Source organism: Oncorhynchus mykiss, chromosome 7 (assembly GCF_057628025.1).
Source record: "Oncorhynchus mykiss isolate SJ-2025 chromosome 7, ASM5762802v1, whole genome shotgun sequence".
NCBI lineage: Eukaryota > Metazoa > Chordata > Actinopteri > Salmoniformes > Salmonidae > Oncorhynchus > Oncorhynchus mykiss.
This window is the reverse complement of record NC_143028.1, coordinates 55,348,268-55,369,964: the sequence shown is the minus strand read 5'-3', so window position 1 is coordinate 55,369,964 and position 21,697 is coordinate 55,348,268. Positions and strand designations below refer to the sequence as shown.

Here is a 21,697-nt window from a genome sequence, read left to right as displayed (position 1 = left end):
CAAGGCTTGAATAGGTTGATGTGGCTTACAATGTAGCACAAATTACTTTGGTTAAGTGTGTGTGTTTGCACTAGTCTAATGTATTATTTTGTTTATGTGTGTACATTATGTGCTTGCACGGATGCCTGTGTATGACTCAACTGCATGTGTGCATGCAACTATGTGCTGTGAACATCATAGTGGTCTTTTGCATGTTGGCAGGTACATGAAATATTCAAGGTCTTCAGTGCAGCGCTGGCTCGCCTGCGCATGCGTCCGTACATTATTAATGCAGGGGAATGGTTCAGGAGCAGCAGTGTGATAACACACCACCATGTCTGAGAGTGTGTGTGCAGGAACTAGCTACCTCCAGCTTAACCAGTTAGGCAGTTTACATTGTCATCAACTGGCATTCCCTGTAGGCAATTTGGCTGTTTTTCCACATAAGCAAGTAAGGCAACGGGGGCTTTAGCGCAGCTTTAATGTTGCAGATAGATTGTAATTGTTTGCATAATTTCTCATTTATGTTTCTCAAACTTTTTTTCCTCTACACTACCACCCCTACCCAGATTGGAGTAAACTAACAGACGACAATACTTCTACTGCTACTTACAACTATTTTGGCTCACATCTACAGTACCTGTAGTTAAGGAATTGACATATTCATAATTTCCTCTTCAAGTTCTGGATTTTCACCCACTGCGGCCAATACACCATTCATTCTGATCTTAACTACAACCCTCTGATGTCCGCAGATGAACCCATCTTTCCCAGTATAGTGCCATTTTGCTATTTCCTTTTGCAATACATCCCTCCATTTTACTATGATGTGTTATGAGGATCCTGAACCTCCCTATTTGTAACATTTCTGCTGATTTTGCCCTAAAAAGAAATACTTGACCCAAGAGTATAATGATATTTCCCATTGACTGATCGTGGTTTTTAAGATCCCTTAACAATACAGTTTGCAGATCTAAACCCTGATATTGTGACATAAAAAGCAAGCAACTATGGACAGTACCAGAAAATATGTTCTATTGATTCTGTTTCCTAGTGGCAGAGTCTGCACAAGGCTGACTGTTCAATGCCCCATATATTGAGCATTCATTTTATAGAATAGCTTAAATTGGAAAGAACCGATTGATGTGTCAATTGTTGTTTTATGTCAGTTTATAGAGCCTATGCCATGCCAAGTGATCTTGATGGGCTTGGTCTTTTTCACAATGTATTGCATCTTAACGTTACCTTCACATATCAATCAGATGTATATATAAAGCACCTTGTACATCAGCCGATGTCACAAAGTGCTATACAGAAACCCAGCCTAAAACCCCAAACAGCAAGCAATACAGGGGTATTTTAGCAGGAGGGCACACACATTTTTAGAGCACAATCTATCAAACCCACACACACACACTTACTAACCTCGTACTCATATACACTAATCTGGTTTTCAGAGGTCAGTATGGAAGATATCCGTTTATAGGAGATACTTGTGTGTCCAGTCAATAGATCTCCTCTCTTGTTGTCATAAACCTCAGTGTTGTACTGTCATTACAGCTCATAATGTTCTCCGCTTTACTGGACAAACTCCAAAGGTTCTATTTACCATCGTCAACATGGCGGGAGGGAGAGGGACAGCGTGAGAGAAAGAAATGGGGCAAGAGCAAGTGAAGGGCGAAAAATATGTTGTGTGTATTTGTATGTGTGTGTGTGTGGGGGGAGAGAGGCCTAGCTGGGTTCAGTCACATCACGCCTCTGTGTTAACAGGTCTATGAACTCTCTGGGAGTGTGTTTGCAGCTTGGCTCTATGCAACCACTGGACCACAGTCTAGCACTATAGGCAACCTGGTAGCATTCTGTCTCTCTGTCCCCCCCATTTATTTCTATAGAATATCCTGTAGAAAAATCAACATTGGAATCAGCTTTTTATAAAGTTTCCTTACAGTGGACTGTATAGTGTCTGCCTGTGTACAAAGCCTGTGGCTCTAATCTACTCTAGACAATATGTTATTGTTGAAGGATTGTGAACATGCTCAGACAGAACCATGGGTTATTAGGCTCACATCTCATATGATTTATTCATAATGTATTATTGCTTCAACCCCACCATGCACTTGAGAAAATACAGATATGAATCAATATAGAGTGTACACACACAATGGGCAAGTGCCCAAACATGTGTATACACACACACTTTCCACTGTGTCTCTGAGTCACTTCCCTCTGTGTTCAGTTAGGAATAAAATTACAATTTCAATTCTCGCTCAAGGCTTGGAGCCTCCATTTCTCCTCCTCTTTCTTTATTTCAGCTAATCAACTCAGCCCACATACTGGAGCAGATCAGTGCAGGGTGACTTTCTAACTGTTGGGAGCTGAGAGAGTGGCCTCTTTTTAGAATGGGTAACGGAGCAGAGGAAGTGTCTCTTAGATTGGCCGGTTAGCATGGGGACTATAAGGAGGTTTTAAATGGAGAGAATTCACCCAGTCTGACTGTGTCTGCTCTGTGCTCTGTATTCACATCACTGTTGTGATGGAATGTAGAATGTCAGTGGCTTGTGTTATTGGTGGAAGATTATGGTTGCTGTTGGGTAACGTGCGATCTGACACACAGGCACACACTTCATATAAACAATGAGTGTTGTTGGGTCAGAGTGACCATGACCCTAGTGGTGGACTGCGGGTCATTTAGTGCTGTTTGATTAGTTAACTACTCAGTGCTGCTGTCCTCTAATCCAGACAGCCAACTACTTAACATAACAGTACAGCAGTGGAAAATATCCCAATGAGTTTCTTATGGACCCTGAACATGAAACAAGCAACATGACGTCATCTGAAAGGACAGGCCCATATCCTGTTTGTGAAAGCACTCCAACGTTTTAATTTAACGCTAATGATGATTAAGTGCCTTGTCTCAGCGGCTGTGGAGAGGGAGGGTTACAATACGACGGCTTCCTCTGAAGTTAACACACAGGCCGTGCTGTTGACGCAGGAGTTATTGGGTGTAGGAAACTCTGTGAAACCCTATGAGACAGAGTGAGGCACCCACTGAGTGGAGAGGGGGCCTCCAGGCATAACGATACTACCGTTTATATTATGCACTACTGTAGATTGACATGACTGTAACTGGATAGGGGGCGACTGGAAGGAATATGAAAAGAGACGGATTAACTCAGAGAAAGGAAGGAGAGGGAGAGATACATGTAAGCGTTAAGGCCTGAGGAAGAGGAGGGGATTTATATGTGAGGTGGCCTTGCTTGCTGCCTGTTTTTACATTTCTCCACTAACGGGAGTGTATTTTTAACCTCTGGCTGTTTTTGTTCTTTGTGCAGGTGCTGGAGAGTCAGGGAAGAGCACTATTGTGAAACAGATGAAGTAAGTAGAGCTCCATGCCTGGCTGGCTGTCTCCGCATTGTTTTGTTTTGCTGCTGTTCCCGTCAAGCATGAGCAATTAACCCAATATCACAACCTGACTCTGATGTCATTGTCAACACAAGCAGACAGGGACAGTACATTCTTAAACTAGTTACCCAGAATCCTCTACATATCCTTTCTCATGCTATAATCTATACAAGGTGTCCCCAATTATATTCCGCCAATTTTATTCTTCAGCGGATGATAGGGGGGCCGGAACATAATTATAAATCATTTTTACACTACAAATTGACCACAAGAAGCCCAAACAGATGTCACATTTGACAAAAACATAATAATTTAAAAACTTGATTACATTGGGATACGATCACGTATGCCTCGTTATCTATGCATGGGAATACTTGGGAATAGATTTTCTAATTTAAAATCACTTTGAGCTGATTTTCTGGTAATTTTACAGTCTTTAATGTCCCCTCGCCGAACAAATCCAATCATTTGGCCTGCGGGCTGCCTATTGCAGAACCCTATCTGCATTGACCCATCTTGCACTAACCTTTTTGACTCATCACATATGCTGCTGCTCCTATTTATTATCCATCTGTTACCTAGTCACTTTTCTCCTACCTATATATGTACATATCTACCTCAATTACCTCATACCCCTGCACATTGACTCTGTACTGGTACCCCATGTATATAGCCAAGTTATTGTTAGTCATTGTGTATTTATTTTTCGTGTTATAATTTTTCTCTCTGCATTGTTGGGAAGGGCCCGTAAGTAAGCATTTCACTGTTAGTCTACACCTGTTGTTTACGAAGCATCTGATTTCAGATAAGATCATTTGTGATTTAAGATAATATTTGATCTATAAAGTGCATAATACTTCCTATACTTACAGTCGTAAGCCTGTTTCTTTCTCAACTGTTACTTAATGGGTTTGAGGTCTCTCCGGGAATGGGCAGCCACACACACACACACACACACAAAAAGGTATGGGCCAGAGGAGTTTTTCCTCACCATGATTAATGCATTGACTCCTTCCCTGCTAGCTCATATTCCAAGGAGCTACTCTGACAATAGAGTATACAGTTATCTTAAGTCTACGCTGTACAGGATGCTTCCTACTAGACACGCTGGATCATTTGGAACATATAGAGAAGATACAGGTTAACCTGGTAGCAGATCTGGACCTGTATGTTCTGTAGCACATTACTCTTTTGTCATGTTTTTCATGCCAAACATTTATGCACAAACTGGAAAGCACATCGAATAGGTTAGTTACTGGTTGGTGCCCTGTGCATCTGAATATCCAGCCAAACACACGCCCCTGTTTTGTGTGGCCTCTGGCTGGGTGTACTATAACACCTACTTCACCTGTTCTTGAACCATGCAGTTTTTTGAGGAGCGCTGGGGTAAATCTGTAGGACTTAAGCTGATGGTTATGAGCACCTTGGCTCTGGAGGCAATGTTGTCTCTGTATAACCCCACTGCTCAATCTCACAAATGAAAACACACACACATTTAAACCCTCAATCCCTCTCACAGACATTCTTGAAGACAAACACAGACGTTACTGCCTGGAATAACGAAACACACACACACCTTCCCCCACATACACATCAATGCAAGCACACACAATTAGCCTTTATATATTCACACACACACACTCACACACACACTCTTCAATGGTTGAATTATTCCTCCACATTCTCGTCGTGCCATGCTTTCAATCCCTTTTTCATCCACTCACACAGATCAATTCAACTGACGCTATTAAACCATTTCACACTGGATTAATAACACACACACACCACACACACCCCTGTAATACATGGGCGAAACACTGTCAAAACCATCCCGATGATGAAATCTCTTTCTACGTCACCCATTAGCCAGTAACTTGTTTTGACTTGAAAATGATTGTATTATACTGAACAAAAATATGAACACAACGTGTAAAGTGTTGGTCCAATGTTTCATGAGCTGAAATGAAAGATCCCAGAAATGTTCCATTTGCTCCAATTTTGTGCACACATTGTTTACATCCCTGTTAGTGAGCATTTCTCCTTTGCCAAGATAATCCATCCACCTGACAGGTGTGGCATATCAAGAAGCTGATTGAACAGCATGATCATTACACAGGTGCACCTTGTGTTGGGGACAATAAAAGGCCACTTTTAAAATGTGTTGTTTTGTCACACAATACAATGCCACAGATGTCTCAAGTTTTAAGGGAGTATGCAATTGGCATGCTGACTGCAGGAACGTCCACCAGAGCTGTTGCCAGATCATTTAATGTTCATTTCTCTACCATGTTAATTTCTCCACCTCTAACATCTTTTTAGAGAATCGGCCTTACAACCGCAGACCACGTGTAACCACGCCAGCCCAGGACCTCCACATCCGGCTTCTTCACTTGCGGGATTTTCTGACTGTAATAACGTCCTTTTGTCGGGGAAAAAAAGATTCTCATTGGCTGGGCCTGGCTCCCCAGTGGGTGGGCCTCGCTCAGAAGTGGGTGGGCCTATGCCCTCCCAGGCCCACCGATGGCTGCGCCCCTGCCCAGTCATGTGAAATCCATAAATTAGGGCCTAATTAATTCATTAATTTCAGTTGATTGATTTCCTTATATGAACTTTAAATCAGTAAAATTGTTGCATGTTGCATTTTATATTTTTGTTCAGTATAATTGCCTTTAGTATAAATAAGTTGAGGGCTCCACTAACAAGGAAAAGGCTTCATCATGATTTGCTCTGAATTTCAGAATTTAACTTAGATTTCAGAATTAAAATTGATTCTGCTGTGATTCTTCTTGACTATTTGCAGTCTCATCTGGTCTCATCTAGGAAAATGTCTGTTTCGGCATGAAATCAATTTTTTTTTTTACATTATGGGGAAATTGAACATGACTTTAAACAAATAAGTCTCCCTGGTTCACCTCCAACCTCCCCAGCCAGCGTGGCTCTTTGGTGTGTTGTCTTCACTGAATTGTAATTGAGAATAAACACTTTATGAGCTCATGGGGCGGCAGATAGCCTAGTGGTTAGAGAGTTGGACTAGTAACTGAAAGGTTGGAAGATCAAATCCACGAGCTGACAAGGTAAAAATCTGCTGTTCTTCCCTTGAACAAGGCAGTTAGCTCATTGTTCCTTGGCCACCATTGAAAATAAGATTTTGTTCTTAATTGACTTGCCTAGTTAAATAAAGGTAAAAACATTAAATGAATTCTTTAAGTCCCATTTGGCCTTCATCCTAGCAGGCTCCCTTTCATTCCAATTAGTTTGATTGAGAATGCCTCACCACAGGCCCCAATCCATGCTCCCAGAGGGAATTGGTGTGACTAGACGGGGTAAAATATTTGTTTCATAGCGTAGGAGCTCCTGTCTTGGCCTGGCCACTTTTTACTATCAACATATTTGTTCCATCTCCCTCCTCCATACTATAGTCTATTTGTTTTAGTTGTAGTGTTCTCTCAGCAGAGACCGGGTCTTCCCCCACAGACCAGTAACATCAGTCTGGAATGAAGTATTCAGTATGCATAGGACAGCCAATGATTAAAGTAGATAGTACTTGTTTCAATTATTAAATACATTGTCCGGAACTTTGGCGACTAGTAAACCTCCAGCTTTCACACATGCATAATATATGAGCAGAATTACTGTTTAACCTCAATTAGCCATGAAATCCCTAGTTTGAAAGCGACTGTTTTCTGGAAGCTGTGATGCACCATTTTCCCTCCTTAGCAATTTGAGTTTCAGCCAATAAGCTTCAACCCCTCGCCATATGAGTGAAACCTGGCAAGAGGCTCATTATGCACTCACAGTAGAGCGAGAGAGCGAGCAATGACATGGTGCAAATATCTGCACATGCACTAGATACCAAAGGTATATGGTTCAACGAGCAGGTGTCATCTCATTCTAAAATCATGGGCGTTAATATGGAGTTTGTCCCCCCTTTGCTGCTATAAGAGCCTCCACTCTTTTGGGAAGGCTTTCCACTAGATGTTGGAACATTGCTGCAGGGACTTGCTTCCATTCAGCCACAAGAGCATTAGTGAGATCAGGCAGTGATGTTGGGCGATTAGGCCTGGCTTGCAGTCGGCATTCCAATTCATCCCAAAGGTGTTCATTGGGGTTGAGGTCAGGGCTCTGTGCAGGCCAGTCAAGTTCTTCCACACCACTCCAGCTGACGCTTGGCTATGGAGATTGCATGACCCACCCCTCTCTCCGTCCTGTTTAAATGACCCTCCGACTCTCTCTCTCCTGTGTCTGTCAGGATCATCCATGAGGATGGCTACTCAGAAGAAGAGTGTAAACAGTACAGAGCTGTGGTCTACAGCAACACCATCCAGTCAATCATGGCCATCATCAAGGCAATGGCTAACCTCAAGATCGACTACGAAGAGGCCGCTCGAGCGGTAAGACACACACACACATACACACACGCGCGTCTGAGTGCATCCACCTGAGCAGCCACTGTTCTCTCTGCATACACCCCACTGCTGCTCTAAAAGCCAACCAGCCCTTGAACCGCTCCCACTCTTCTCACAAAACAGACTTCTCCACTTTATCCCTCTTCTCTAGTCCAGCTCTAATCTGTCTGAAGTGAGATGGGGAAATGATCTATGCTCAAGTATCTCTTCTTCCTGAAGTGCTATGTGACAATAGCCCATAGTTTCAATAGTTTCGACTAGTTTAGCCTCCCAGACTTGTATGAGGCGGAGTGAGTGAGTGCCATACAGTGATGTGCCATGTGTACTCAGTCTTGCTGCCCATGTGTGTCATTAGACTAGGGGACCACTGCAGAGCTAAGCTGCCTGTACTACTTCCCAGTGTTACTTTCCTGTGCAGAGGAGGTATGGAGAGGGAAGAGTGTTCTCCTGCTGGTATGTGTCACAGTTGGTTTATTGGAGGTAACTAGCTCTGCAAGACATATTCCTGCTACAAATCTCTGCAGGTCTGTCGGTGTCTCTCAAAATGATAAAAAAAACAGTCATCAGAACTTCACAGCGGTGAAACTGTACCAGTGTTATATATTATAACCTAACCTGATTGACATAATGAATTCGTAATGATAATGTTGTACACCGTAAGACGGGCTACATTCTCCAACAATGGGCTTTGTGGATTATGCTGCTTTACTAGCTCTAAACAGAGCCATGATTAAAAATCCTACAATGTGATTTTCTGAATTTTTTTTCCTCATTTTGTCTGTCATAGTTGAAGTGTACCTATGAAAATTACAGGCCTCATCTTTTTAAGTGGGAGAACTTGCACAATTGGTGGCTGACTAAATAATTTTTTGCCCCACTGTACATGGTGGTTGATAAAGTGATTTACATTGTATGGGACTAATGCATCTCATTCACTACCAATTGTACATTGCTGTTCGCACCCATGCCTATTGAGATAGGCCTTTTGTTAAGTCATTTAGGTGTTAATAATGGTGGAGTAGGAATGGGCTGTAGGCTTATTCCTGTCTCAGACCAATCTGTACACACACACACACACGCTTGCTCGTCTAATACCACTCCCAGTGACTGTAGTGCTGAAGGGGGCAGGGCTCTCTCTATAGTCCCCCACTGCAGTATCAGGTGTATTCACTGCTGCAGCGGCCAACTCAGCCATGCTAACTTCCTTTACAAAGCAGCTCCCCAGGGGTGAGACTGTAAGAGGGAGTGCTACTCAAAATGTTCTGGTGTCTTACTCTCTTGGCCTGATAGTTTAATGTATTACATGTTCTGTAGATTGGCTGTTTAAAGTATTTGACTTAATGTAACAACAGAGATCTGCGCTAGTTTTCATTTTACACACATAGTGTTGCAAAATTCCGTTCACTTTTTAAAAAATTCCCAGGTTTTCTAGAAATCCGGATTGGGGGATTTCCGCAATGAGGAGGGAATAAGCCGGAAAACCTTAATCCTCCAACCAGGATTACTGGAAAACCAGGGAATGTCATTTTGCCACCTATTCACACCATACTGTTCTCTCTTATTGTGCACACCTTAAGGGCTCTTGAAGGGAGGAGGTGGGCTCAGGTGACATAGTCTTGACACGATACAGGTCATCCTCCTTTAGTCGCCATAAAACTAGTCTGTTTATCACAGACTTTAATTACAACACAATACACTCACTCAAGTACACACTCTATTCCTGTGAGCTACTTTAAAGAGGCCTTGATCACCTGGTGTATTTGTTTTGATTCCTCTTAGAACCGCCTCCATCACTTATTAACCAGTTCATGGGCTGGACTGGGTTAGACTGGGCGTGGACTGGGCAGACACAGGTTAACCAGCTGCATGGAACTTAGGCCAGCATGTCTCCTCTCAGTCAATGCAGCTTTAGGAGTTTGTCCATCTTTTCCCTGGGAAGCATCGATGCATGGAGGGATGGTCAAGAGGGTTTTGTGGGCAGTGCACTAAGGTGATGTGGGAGCTGTGTAATCGGCCCTTCTGATGCTCTGTGTGTTTGTGTGTACATACTTGCGTAAGTCAGCGTGGGACCATGCTAGGGGAAAGCTATACACCACATTCTGTGTGTAAGTCAGGGCTGAGACCTGGCGGAAACCTGCCTGTGTCTACAGGTATAATTACCTCAGTCATTCTGTTCTCATTGACCCTTCCAGAGGGGTGCTGTGCCCTGGGGTGCTCCCCTGTGGCTACTCTGAATGATGAGTCACCTGTATGGTTGGCCCGAACACACACAGACACACACGAGCACACACAGAGCTCTGAGAAAGAGTGAGGACAGTCTCTCCAGTGGATAGGTATGAATACTGTGTTTAATGGTTCTTCTGTTTGTAGTGCAGACTGTCTAATTGTGTCCTCCAGTCTAATTGACCTTGTGAGACCTGATCTATTACTGTCTGCTTTACCATGGCTAAGTTTATTAATGTTGATTAGTTAAGGTCTCTTGTCTGTTCCACTTGGTCTGACTCATTCCTAACCCTGTGTGTGTCTGTGTCGCCTCCAGGATGATGCCCGCCAGCTGTTTGCCCTCTCAGGGGCTGCTGAGGAGCAGGGCATCCTGCCAGACGACCTGTCCAACGCCATGCAGAGGCTGTGGGGCGACGGAGGGGTGCAGGGTTGCTTTACGCGCGCCCGCGAGTACCAGCTCAACGACTCGGCTGCCTAGTGAGTAACGACCAACACCACTCTGCCCACTTGGCTACGTACCTCTGCCAGGCTCATAGTCTACTTTGTCATGGTCCTACTCTTTTCCATTTTACCATATAGTACCTGTAAGGCTGTTTTTTTTAGGAAGAAATAGGTATTAGGTAAACAAAAGATAGGTAAAGAACTTTTAAAAATGTTTTTTTTTTAAAGATAAATGACAGTTAAAATAACAGTAGCGATATTTTCAGGTGGTACCGGTACAGAGTCAATGTGCGGGGGGCACCGGTTAGTCGTGCTAATTGAGGGATTACAGATAAAGTCGGAAGTTTACATACACCTTAGCCAAATACATTTAAACTCAGTTTTTCACAATTCCTGACATTTAATCCAAAAAAAAATAAGTTGGGTGAATTTTGGCCCATTCCTCCTGACTGAGCTGGTGTAACTGAGTCAGGTTTGTAGGCTTCCTTGCTCACACACGCTTTTTCAGTTCTGCCTACACATTTTCTATGGGATTGAGGTCAGGGCTATGTGATGGCCACTCCAATACATTGACTTTGTTGTCCAGCCTTTCAAAGGACTTCATGGCTACGGACGTGAGTGCTACGGGTCTGTAGTCATTTAGGAAGGTTACCTTAGTGCTCTTGGGCACAGGGACTAGTGTGGTCTGCTTGAAGCATGTTGGTATTACAGACTCAATCAGGGACATGTTGAACATTTCAATGAAGACACCTGCCAGTTGGTCAGCACATGCCCGGAGCACATGTCCTGGTAATCCGTCTGGCCCAGCGGCCTTGTGAATGTTGACTTGTTTAAAGGTCTTACTCATGTTGGCTACTGAGAGCTTGATCACACAGTCGTCCGGAACAGCTGATGCTCTCATGCATGTTTCAGTGTTACTTGCCTGGACGCAAGCATAGAAGTGATTTAGCTCGTCTGGTAGGATCATGTCACTGGGCAGCTCGCGGCTGTGCTTCCCTTTGTAGTCTGTAATAGTTTGCAGGCACTGCTACATCCGACAAGCATCGGAGCCAGTGTAGTACAATTCAATCTTAGTCCTGTATTGGCGCTTTGCCTGTTTGATGGTTCGTCAGAGGGCATAGCAGGATTTCTTATAAGCTTCTGGGTTAGAGTCCTGCACCTTGAAAGCAGCAGCTCTACCCTTTAGCTCAGTGCAAATGTTGCCTGTAATCCTTGGCTTCTGGTTGGGGTATGTACGTACGGTCACTGTGGGGGCAACATCCTCGATACACTTATTGATAAAGGCAGTGACTGATGTGGTGTGCTCCTCAATGCCATAGTACCATTAGCTCAGCCACTCTCCATGTCCCCCTCCTAGATCACAAAACTTAATGGGTTCTGTTAAAGTAGGCTGGGCTGTGATTTTACTGGATTTACCTTCTGAATCTGGGGCAAAGCAATCAGGGGGAGTTTTGGGGAAGCAGCAGCATCACACTAGATCAGCAGGCTCTGATTCTAATGGCTTCACACCACAGTGACTCCAAAATTCCCTCCTCCCGTCCCCCCTCGGTCTCCCATCTCTATCTTAAGGGGATTAAGAGATCAAGGCTGCATGCGCTATGTGTTATCACTTTGTTTAGAAACCAATTGGTTTATTAATGGGGGTTAGTCTGACTCTGAACTTCCAGGAATTTTCACAAACCTAATTTCCCCCGAATCAATTTCTGAAGAGAGGACCAGTTCCTGACATAATAGATTGGATCAATCCACTTTGATGATGGGAGTTAAGAAACACCCAACATGTTGTTTACAAACAGATGACTTCTGCTTGTTTAGAGAGCTGTTTTTAATTCACCTGTATAGTCCCCAGCCTGAATATGTTTTCTATGTTGTTTTCCTGTAAGATTTTTTTTATGGCAAAGACAAATTAGAAGTGAAAACACACAAGGAAATGCTATTGTCTAACTGCTGCTAGTGTTCATTTAATAGTTCAATTTGATGTTCTAAAATGTCTTTCCTTTGATTTAGCTTACCAACAATATTTCTGGAGATGGGTCTGAATGTAGTTTTAGTTCTGTTCTGAAACCTCTGTGTAGTTCTCTGTATCCAAAGTCTGACTGCATTGGGACTGCCTGCTCAGCTCCCACGCTAGTAGAGCTGTCCTGTCCTGTCCCGCTGTGTGTGGAAATAGCATGGAAATGCCACCGAATAGCAGCGGGAGCTCTGAAGTCAGGGTGGAGGACAGTGTGGTTTCACAGTGACTGCTCACATATGCAGTCACTCCCTCTTTCCCTCCTCCTTCTCCCTCTCGGCTGGCCATGAGGCAGCCATCAGGAAAATGTAGCCTGAATGAGGGAGTCACTGGGGTATCCAGGGATTGGTGGCAGTTTCTGGTTGCAGCCTTTAGTCCAGGGCTATTAAAATCCTGGCTCGAGGTCTGCAGTACTGCTGCTTTTCTTTTCTACTCTACCTGGCTCTTGATTGACGTCATTGATTGGCCAGAGATCACTCACCTGGTGTCCCAGCTCTGACTCTGTCCCTGAAACCAGCAGTGCTAAGCATCTTTGCGCCCAGATTCAAGGTTCTGTGCTCTGGTTCTCACAGCGACCAGTCAACAGATGCTACAGTGTAAGGCTATGCTATTGTCCCAGGTTAGTCCTTTATAGTGACTCCCATTGTAAGTATTCCTCTATGTAGAACAACAACAGGTCTCATGTCACTTCCATTTAGGTCTAGTCATGCTTCTAATGTCTGACCCCAACACAGCCGGCCTGCATGCCGCAGGCTGTCAGCTCTCTCTGGAGCCTCTCCACAGAGCCAGCCGCTCATTAACATTGAGGCCTTTAACTGAGTCAATGTAATGTAGTGCTCCGTCAGTGTAACGTAGTGCTAAGTTGTTGGTCTAATGATGAAAGAAAACACACTAATACTGCAAGGCTCTCTCTCCCCAGTGCTGCTGTAGCGTGGTGTAGGTTAGAGTCCCTTATCACCGGGCCCCATAGGGCCCCTCAATCACTCTATATGGAAATTTTGAGAAAACACAACACATCCCCTGATTCCAGGATTCCTGATACACTCACCATCTATGTGACTGGAAAACCACTTGTGCATGTATCCCCACCTGCAACAGAGGGAGAGTGTTGTACTTGTTCTTAGGCGAGTCCATTAGACACAAGGCCTCTTGGTGAGATTGCATGGTGCCAGGGAAATGGGCTCTAAAATGCACAACAGGATAGTGTGTCACAAAATGATTGCCTGGCATCCACTAAATATTAAACGAGCAGAGGGAGCGATATTGTTCTCTCTCCCCTTTTTGTATTACCAATCTAATCATAACTTTTTAATCCCTCGCTCGCTCACTCGCCCTGCTCTTATTAAAGCTCTGGCTTTCTGGTAAGCGTACTGTGGTGATGACCCCCAAGAGGTTGTGAAGGCGGTGATGAGGATTTACATAATTTCATCAGGCCTCTCCAGAGCACTTTGACTACTGTAGTTAGAGAGACTTCCTGTGTGCTTCAACAATATCAGCCTCCAGACTGTCATCTATCTCAGAGCACAGGGAGAGGCCCGATCCCCTCTCAGCAGGCTAGAATCACTCCTACAGCTCCACTACTGTAACTCACCTCCTCTCTAAAGGCCAAATCCATGAGCAAATGAATCAAAGCATAGAGCTAATAACCACAATAACGTTTAACCATTGCTAGAGGGAGGAGGTACAGGGGAAGAAGGAGGGTTTGTAAATTATAACTGTAAGCCCACAGGATTCAATTAAGCTCTGGATACTAGAAATCAAAAGCTCATATTAAGGAATGTTTCAATATGTGAATCCCTCACAACAAAGGAGGCCTTTCTCTGTGGGGCGTGGGATTAGAATCCTTCAATCAGAGACGTTGGTTTGTGATGAAGGAAGGAGTGTATGTGGAGAACACTTTTAATATACGCACAGACTTGTTTTAGGCAGGATTATAGCGAACACGAACACTTTGTTTGGTGATGAAACGCTGTGCCACGATATTGATGTACAATCTTCTGTGTAAACCTCAGCTCAGGGCACACTGTTTATAGAACAGTCTCTAGAACTCAACCTCTGCAGGTATAAACACAGAGAGGGAACATGAGAATGTGAGGGTGGTAAATCGTGTCAGTCTGTAGTCCAATGATAGGTGAACATGCCGGTGACTGATGGTACCATACAGTGACGAGGCACACCATCCAGAACATCTTTGTAAGGCAGAAGAATAACTGTGTGATTTAAAATGTTGAGCTATTGATTTGATCCAAATTGTGAAGCCCATATCACCCACTAGTCCCAGCCTCCCATCCCCCGTCTCCACCCAGCCATTCAGATAGAGGCGTCAGAGGGCCAGGAAGTGGCGTCAGACAGCCAGGAAGTGTCCTCTATATTCAAATAACATAACGGGCCGCTGCTGCGAAATAAATGAACAGACAGCTGTTTCCAAACAAAGATTTATTGCAATGAATTTAAGGCCTTAAAAAACATTGAATTACCTTCTGGCTGACCGGCTGACGCCACATGAGAGGAATCTGACAGTATCTGACCGGGCCCGCTGCCCTGGCTGTCTGCAGCGCTATGACTAGCACAATTGTTTTCTCTCTCAACAGGCGCAATCAGATGGTTTTCCAGGGATCAAATGCCATTGTCATTTGTGTGTGTAAATGTGTTGAGTAAGGCTGTCGGCATCTCCTGGCAGATTGAGTGCTGATGTGTATCGTATCCACCATAGATTGGGCACTTCAGATAGTCAAGCAAATAGAAACTGATGAGTCTCTATCCACTTAGTGGTGAGTTTATATTGATGATGGTTAAATAAACAGATAGCACCAATACCATTAACAACGTGGCCACACCAGTGGTGCAGAGTTGGAGCCCTGAAACCCTGTGACCCGAGGCTTTGTGAGGGTCCACCTGGTTTTTAATCTGACAGTTGTGTGTATCTGTATTCTGACGTGTGTGTGTGTGTTGTCCCTGTCAGCTACCTGAATGATCTAGAGAGGATAGCCAAAGCAGACTACATCCCCACACAGCAGGATGTGTTGCGGACCAGAGTCAAGACCACCGGCATCGTGGAGACACACTTCACCTTCAAAGACCTGCACTTTAAGTGAGTGGACCGCTGACGTACTAGTGTGTGCGTGATTCATTTTGAACCCCCTGCTCGTACCATTGCCCAAACGCAAAATAACCTCTCTGTTTCTTCTTTCCTCTCTGTCTTTCGGAGTGAAGCTAGCGATATTCATTCCTCCAAAGCACCATTTTGTCTGGTTGTTACTTTGAAAAGACAATTTCCAGCTGACTGACTCTGTCTGGTTCTCTCTGTCTCTGTGTGTCTCAGTGTGTCTCTGTCTCTGTGTGTCTCTGTCTCTGTGTGTCTCTGTCTCTGTGTGTCTCTGTGTGTTTCTGTCTCTGTGTGTCTCTGTCTCTGTGTGTCTCTGTGTGTCTCTGTCTCTGTGTGTCTCTGTCTCTGTGTGTCTCTGTCTCTGTGTGTCTCTGTCTCTGTGTGTTTCTGTCTCTGTGTGTCTCTGTCTCTGTGTGTCTCTGTGTGTCTCTGTCTCTGTGTGTCTCTGTCTCTGTGTGTCTCTGTCTCTGTGTGTCTCTGTCTCTGTGTGTCTCTGTGTGTTTCTGTCTCTGTGTGTCTCTGTCTCTGTGTGTCTCTGTCTCTGTGTGTTTCTGTCTCTGTGCGTCTCTGTCTCTGTGTGTCTCTGTGTGTCTCTGTGTGTCTCTGTCTCTGTGTGTCTCTGTCTCTGTATTTCTGTGTGTGCTGTTAGTTTGTGTGTGCATCGGTGTGTATGGTGGGAAGGTTGTGTGTCTCTGTCTCTGTGTGTCTCTGTCTCTGTCTCTGTGTGTCTCTGTCTCTGTGTGTCTCAGTCTCTGTGTGTCTCTGTCTCTGTGTGTCTCTGTCTCTGTGTGTCTCTGTCTCTGTGTGTCTCTGTCTCTGTGTGTCTCTGTGTGTCTCTGTCTCTGTGTGTCTCTGTCTCTGTGTGTCTCTGTCTCTGTGTGTTTCTGTCTCTGTGCGTCTCTGTCTCTGTGTGTCTCTGTGTGTCTGTGTGTCTCTGTGTGTCTCTGTGTGTCTCTGTCTCTGTATTTCTGTGTGTGCTGTTAGTTTGTGTGTGCATCGGTGTGTATGGTGGGAAGGTTGTGTGTCTCTGTGTGTGCTGTTAGTTTGTGTGTGCATCGGTGTGTATGGTGGGAAGGTTGTGTGTCTCTGTGTGTGCTGTTAGTTTGTGTGTGCATCGGTGTGTATGGTGGGAAGGTTGTGTGAGAGTGTTGATGGACTGGTTGACGTGTTCACTGGCAGTGGCTTCAGAAATTCATGTTCATTTGAATGTGGGAATTGGATCCATGCCTCCATTACTCCTTATCCTTAATAACAGAACTATTTCTCAGTCGTCTATCCATGTCTTAATTATAAAATACTGAGGAAATTCCTGTTTAAATCTCAATAGCCCCACCACCTTTACACATCAAATGGAATAGAGGCTTCCAAATGGAGTCAGGATACACTATTTTCAAAGCACTGGAAATCAAAACGTGTGCGTGCACAAGGCTGGCTGGCTGGCTGGCTGGCTGGCTGGTAGGCTGGCTGGCTGGCTGGCTGGCTGGCTGGCTGGTTGTCTGTCTGTCTGTCGAGACAGACAGACAGTGTTTGGGTGTGTTTTTACACAAACACAAATAACAGAACGTTCCACTGCCTGCCCTGCAGCAGTGTTAGCTAGTGTTTATCTGGTCTGATGGAATCAGGTTACAGTGAGTGATATTAAAGCTGATGAGAGCCCTGTTGAGGTGAGTACTACTCATTACAGCCCTGAACATTACAGCCCTGTGGTAATGAGCTGTACTTACTCAGCCTGCCAACACATAGCATAGTAGCACTCCATTACATAGGAACTTCACACAAATATCAGCTGAATTTCTAGCAGGGCTGACGGTAGAACAACTAAACCGACAGTCTGTTTGCTATTTGACAAACATCAGACTTCCATGCCACGGTCTCAGTATTTATTATTATTCTCCATGTTTTGAAATGCCTTGGTGGTGGTGATTAGTAAATATCTCAGATGGGTTCCACAACCCAGACTGGAATTGGGAAGTGGGCATCCTCTCATCTCGCCCACGTGCCCGGTCGGTGGGTTGGTCGATGTCCTCGTGAAAAGTAATGCAGGGCTCAATCGTGTCAACAAACAAACATTACTAGATCGCCTCTCTTAGCGCCTCAGACCCATCCGTCTGCAGCCTGCCTGCCTCATAACCACGGCAATGTCACTGTACCAATATACCAACAAAATGCCAGGGTCTGTGCAGCGAAGGGTCTTGCCCAATGGAGACAGAGAGAGACAAAAAGAGAGACCGAGAGAAAGAGAGACACAGATGGGGAGAGAGAGAGAGCGGTAGAGACAGAGAAGGCAGACTGACTGCAGTGCACATGGAGAGAGAAGGTCCCCAGAGGAAGGCTAGCTGATCAGACTACAGAGATACCCTCAGGCCTCCCCTCTCCTCCAGGCCCAGCCTGAGTTAATGGAGAGTGGGAGATCCTCCAGGAATGTCAAATCATCATGGTGCTTACATGTTTTTGGTGTAATTCTAGATCCCAATACGGAGGTCATGAATGGCTCTGCAGAAAACATCCCCTCCTGTGTTTCCAGATCCAAATAGACCAAATAGGTTTAAGCAACATTGGGGAGGCTCACGTAAAAAAAATTAGGGGGAGCCAGCGCCATATTGTTTACATCTATCCACTTATTCCAAATCTGCACACATCAAAGGAGTGACAGGGCTAGACTAGAGGTTGATCTGGGGGTTGGGGGTGGGCATACAGCACCACTAGTAAACGGCAGTAAAAGGGTGACCCTAACTGTCTCCTTGTGTTCTTGCAGGATGTTTGACGTGGGTGGCCAGCGTTCTGAGAGGAAGAAGTGGATCCACTGCTTTGAGGGAGTCACAGCCATCATCTTCTGTGTGGCCATGAGTGCCTATGATCTGGTGCTGGCTGAGGATGAGGAGATGGTGAGGAGGCTGAACACTGTTGTCCTTTAAGTGCCACTAACTAGATCTCTCTTATCACTTTAAATGATATTTTATTTCTGAAGGAAATTGCTTCACATTCATTTTGATTTGTCTGGATCAACTGGAATTAAATAATGTTTTGTTTTCATTCCCTCCCTCCCTTGCTCTCTCTCTCTTTCCATCTCTCCATAGAACCGGATGCACGAGAGCATGAAGCTATTTGACTCCATCTGCAACAACAAGTGGTTCACAGAGACCTCCATCATCCTGTTCCTCAACAAGAAGGACTTGTTTGAGAAGAAGATCACCCACAGTCCCCTGACCATCTGCTTCCCAGAGTACTCTGGTAAGACCGTAACACAACTCTGCATCCCCTGAATGTTCCAAATTCTCTTGTAGTTGGCAGTGTTTGTATGTTGACATTCTCATGTTAGACTAGGAGGTATAGTTTTTACCAGTAGAAGAAATCTAGTGGCAAGATGTATACACTACAATACCAAACGTATGTGGACACCTGCTCATCAAACATCTCATTCCAAAAATAATGGACATTAATATGGAGTTGGTCCCCCTTTGCCTCAATAATAGTCTCTACTCATCTGGGAAGGCTTTCCACTAGATGTTGGAACATTGCTGCGGGGACTTCCATTCAGGCACAAGAGCATTAGTCAGGTCGGGCAATGATGTTGGGTGATTAGCCCAGGCTCGCAGTCGGCGTTCCAATTCATCCCAAAGGTGTTCGGTGGAGTATTGATCAGGCTTCTGTGCAGGCCAGTCAAGTTCTTCCACACCGATCTCGACAAACCAGTTCTGTATGGACCTCACTTTGTGCACGGCGGCATTGTCATGATGAAACAGGAAAGGGCCTTCTCCAAACTGTTGCCAGAAGGTTAGAAGCACAGAATCGTCTACCATGTCATTTTATGTTTTAGTGTTAAGCTTTCCCTCCACTGGAACTAAGGGGCCTAGACTGAACCATGAAAAACAGCCCCAGACCATTATTCCTCCTCCACCAAAACTTTACAGTGGGCATTATGCATTTGGGTAGCGTTCTCCTGACATCCGCCAAACCCGATTTGTCCGTGTGCGGCTGCTCGGCCATGGAAACCCATTTCATCAAGTTGCTTCTAGAGCTGGTTGGAACTTGGTAGTGAGTGTTGCAACCGAGGACAGATTATTTTTATGCGCTATGTGCTTCAGCACCCACCGGTCCCATTCTGGGAGTTTGTGTGGCCTACCACTTCGCGGCTGAGCCGTTGTTGCTCCTAGACGTTTTCACTTCACAATAACAGCACTTGGGGGAGCTCTAGCCGGGGCAGCTCTAGCAGGGCAGAAATTGTATGAACTGACTTGTTGGAAAGGTGGCATCCTTTGACGGTGCCACGTTGAAAGTCACTGAGCTCTTCAGTAAGGCCATTCTACTACCAATATCTGTCTATGGAGATTGCATGGCTGTGTACTCGATTTTATACACCTATCAGCAACTGATGAGACTGAAATAGCCGAATCCACTCATTTGAAGTAGTGTCCATACTTTTGTATATATAGTGTAGCTTGACAAACCCCATGAATCCCATCGGTAGAGCAGGTCCACTTCTCCACCTGACACTAGTTTTCTCCTTGCATGACTCGTGCAGACTCAGTAGAACAACCTATCTAATTCTATGGGCACAACACTCCTGTCTTAACCTCCTCTCCTATACCCAGGTCCCAACAAATTTGAAGAGGCACAGGCCTACATCCAGACCAAGTTTGAGGACCTGAACAAGAAGAAGGACACCAAGGAGATCTACAGCCACTTCACCCAAGCCACCGACACCAAGAACGTTCAGTTTGTCTTCGATGCCGTCACCGACGTCATCATCAAGAACAACCTGAAGGACTGTGGTCTCTTTTAGAGCGAAGCCTGAGGAAGAGTCAAGGTGAGCTGCTACACATAGAATAGAGCACACACATTTTACAAACACATGCTCATGGACTACACACTCACACACACGCATGCACACACGGATATATATGTGTTCGTAAATGTACAGAAACCACCACTTAATGTTCTTTGAATGCAACTTAAAGGTGAATCTTGTATACATTAACCTCTCCCTTTCTCAGTCTTTCCTCAGATTACTTGAACAGCTCTGATGACCAGAAGGAAGGATGGGGAAGACAGACTGCACTGGCCAACCACGATTTCTGCTTTTATCTGCTTTTTTTAAAGACACCTAAGAGACTGAGAACTCGGAGAGCCTTGCAGAATTTCAACGATTGCTGATCCAGTTGCTCATAATTGTTAACTCTTTCGGCTAAGACCTTGAATCAAACATTTATTGTCTTTTTTTTGTTTTGTTTTTCTTTGTTTATTTTCAATTATTCGAGGAGAAAATTGAAAAGTTTTTATTAAATGCTTTCATGTTACTTTACAAAATCTAATGTGCAAATTCCATTAAACTTTTAATCACATAAGGCATATTTTTTTTAAAGAAGCACAGGCATGAATAGAGAATATGAATCGAAAAAGGAGTGCTTTTTAAAATAATGTTTACATATGTTCCTCATTCATAGCCGAACCGCATATTGTTCATGCATGACACAAGATATATTAGCTCTGTAATCTGCACAGAATATTTTAACATTCCTTTTAGAAAATAAAAAAAAATATATATAGAAAAGTAAAAACAAAAAAAATCTTCACAACCAGGGGAAAGAATAGCAAAAATGCTAACTGATATTTAAAGTATGTACTTAACATTGTAATTTTTTTATAGTACCATTTACATGTCTTTTGCAGTATGTTTGTGCCTACACTTCAGTTTACAACTGATTCTTAGATATACTTTTATCAGTACTGTTTGACCGACTGTATGCACACATTTTTCTTCCATTTTCGTCAAACCATCTTAAGGATAAATAGTTCATAAGGAAAGACATAATCTAATTGAGAGATAGGTTAGGGTTTTTGGTCAATTTTCAAAATGCTTTAAAAGTCCTTATGATTATTTAATTTAAATAAAAATAGCACCTGACACACTTGCTTGTGTTTTCCTACACATTGTTTAATTCATTTTCACATACTAATGGACAAGTTGTTCATATAACACTACAAATATAGTTTTATTCCACCAAACCAGATCATTAAAGGCATGTTAGAACTATTGGTGTAATACAACCAAAATAAATCCTTATCCCACAATGGAGAAAAAAGCAGCCGAAAGAAAGAGAGACAAAACAACTTTTGTTGTTATTGCTG

The 21,697-nt window shown here is 44.1% G+C and overlaps 1 protein-coding gene across 2 annotated transcripts in view; it reads left to right on the top strand.

Annotated features, from left to right (window-relative positions):
• LOC110528154 (guanine nucleotide-binding protein G(i) subunit alpha-2) overlaps positions 1 to 21,477 on the top strand; it is a 94,971-nt gene extending 73,494 nt beyond the window's left edge. For both annotated transcript variants that reach the window (XM_021609980.3, XM_021609981.3), the window contains 8 exons: positions 3,312 to 3,354; positions 7,631 to 7,772; positions 10,327 to 10,487; positions 15,425 to 15,553; positions 18,324 to 18,453; positions 18,646 to 18,799; positions 20,161 to 20,375; positions 20,563 to 21,477. In XM_021609980.3, the coding sequence (XP_021465655.1) occupies positions 3,312 to 3,354; positions 7,631 to 7,772; positions 10,327 to 10,487; positions 15,425 to 15,553; positions 18,324 to 18,453; positions 18,646 to 18,799; positions 20,161 to 20,351 (950 nt within the window). In that variant the 3' untranslated portion in view covers positions 20,352 to 20,375; positions 20,563 to 21,477. The remainder of the gene's footprint in view (positions 1 to 3,311; positions 3,355 to 7,630; positions 7,773 to 10,326; positions 10,488 to 15,424; positions 15,554 to 18,323; positions 18,454 to 18,645; positions 18,800 to 20,160; positions 20,376 to 20,562) is intronic.
• Positions 21,478 to 21,697: the final 220 nt, after the last annotated feature.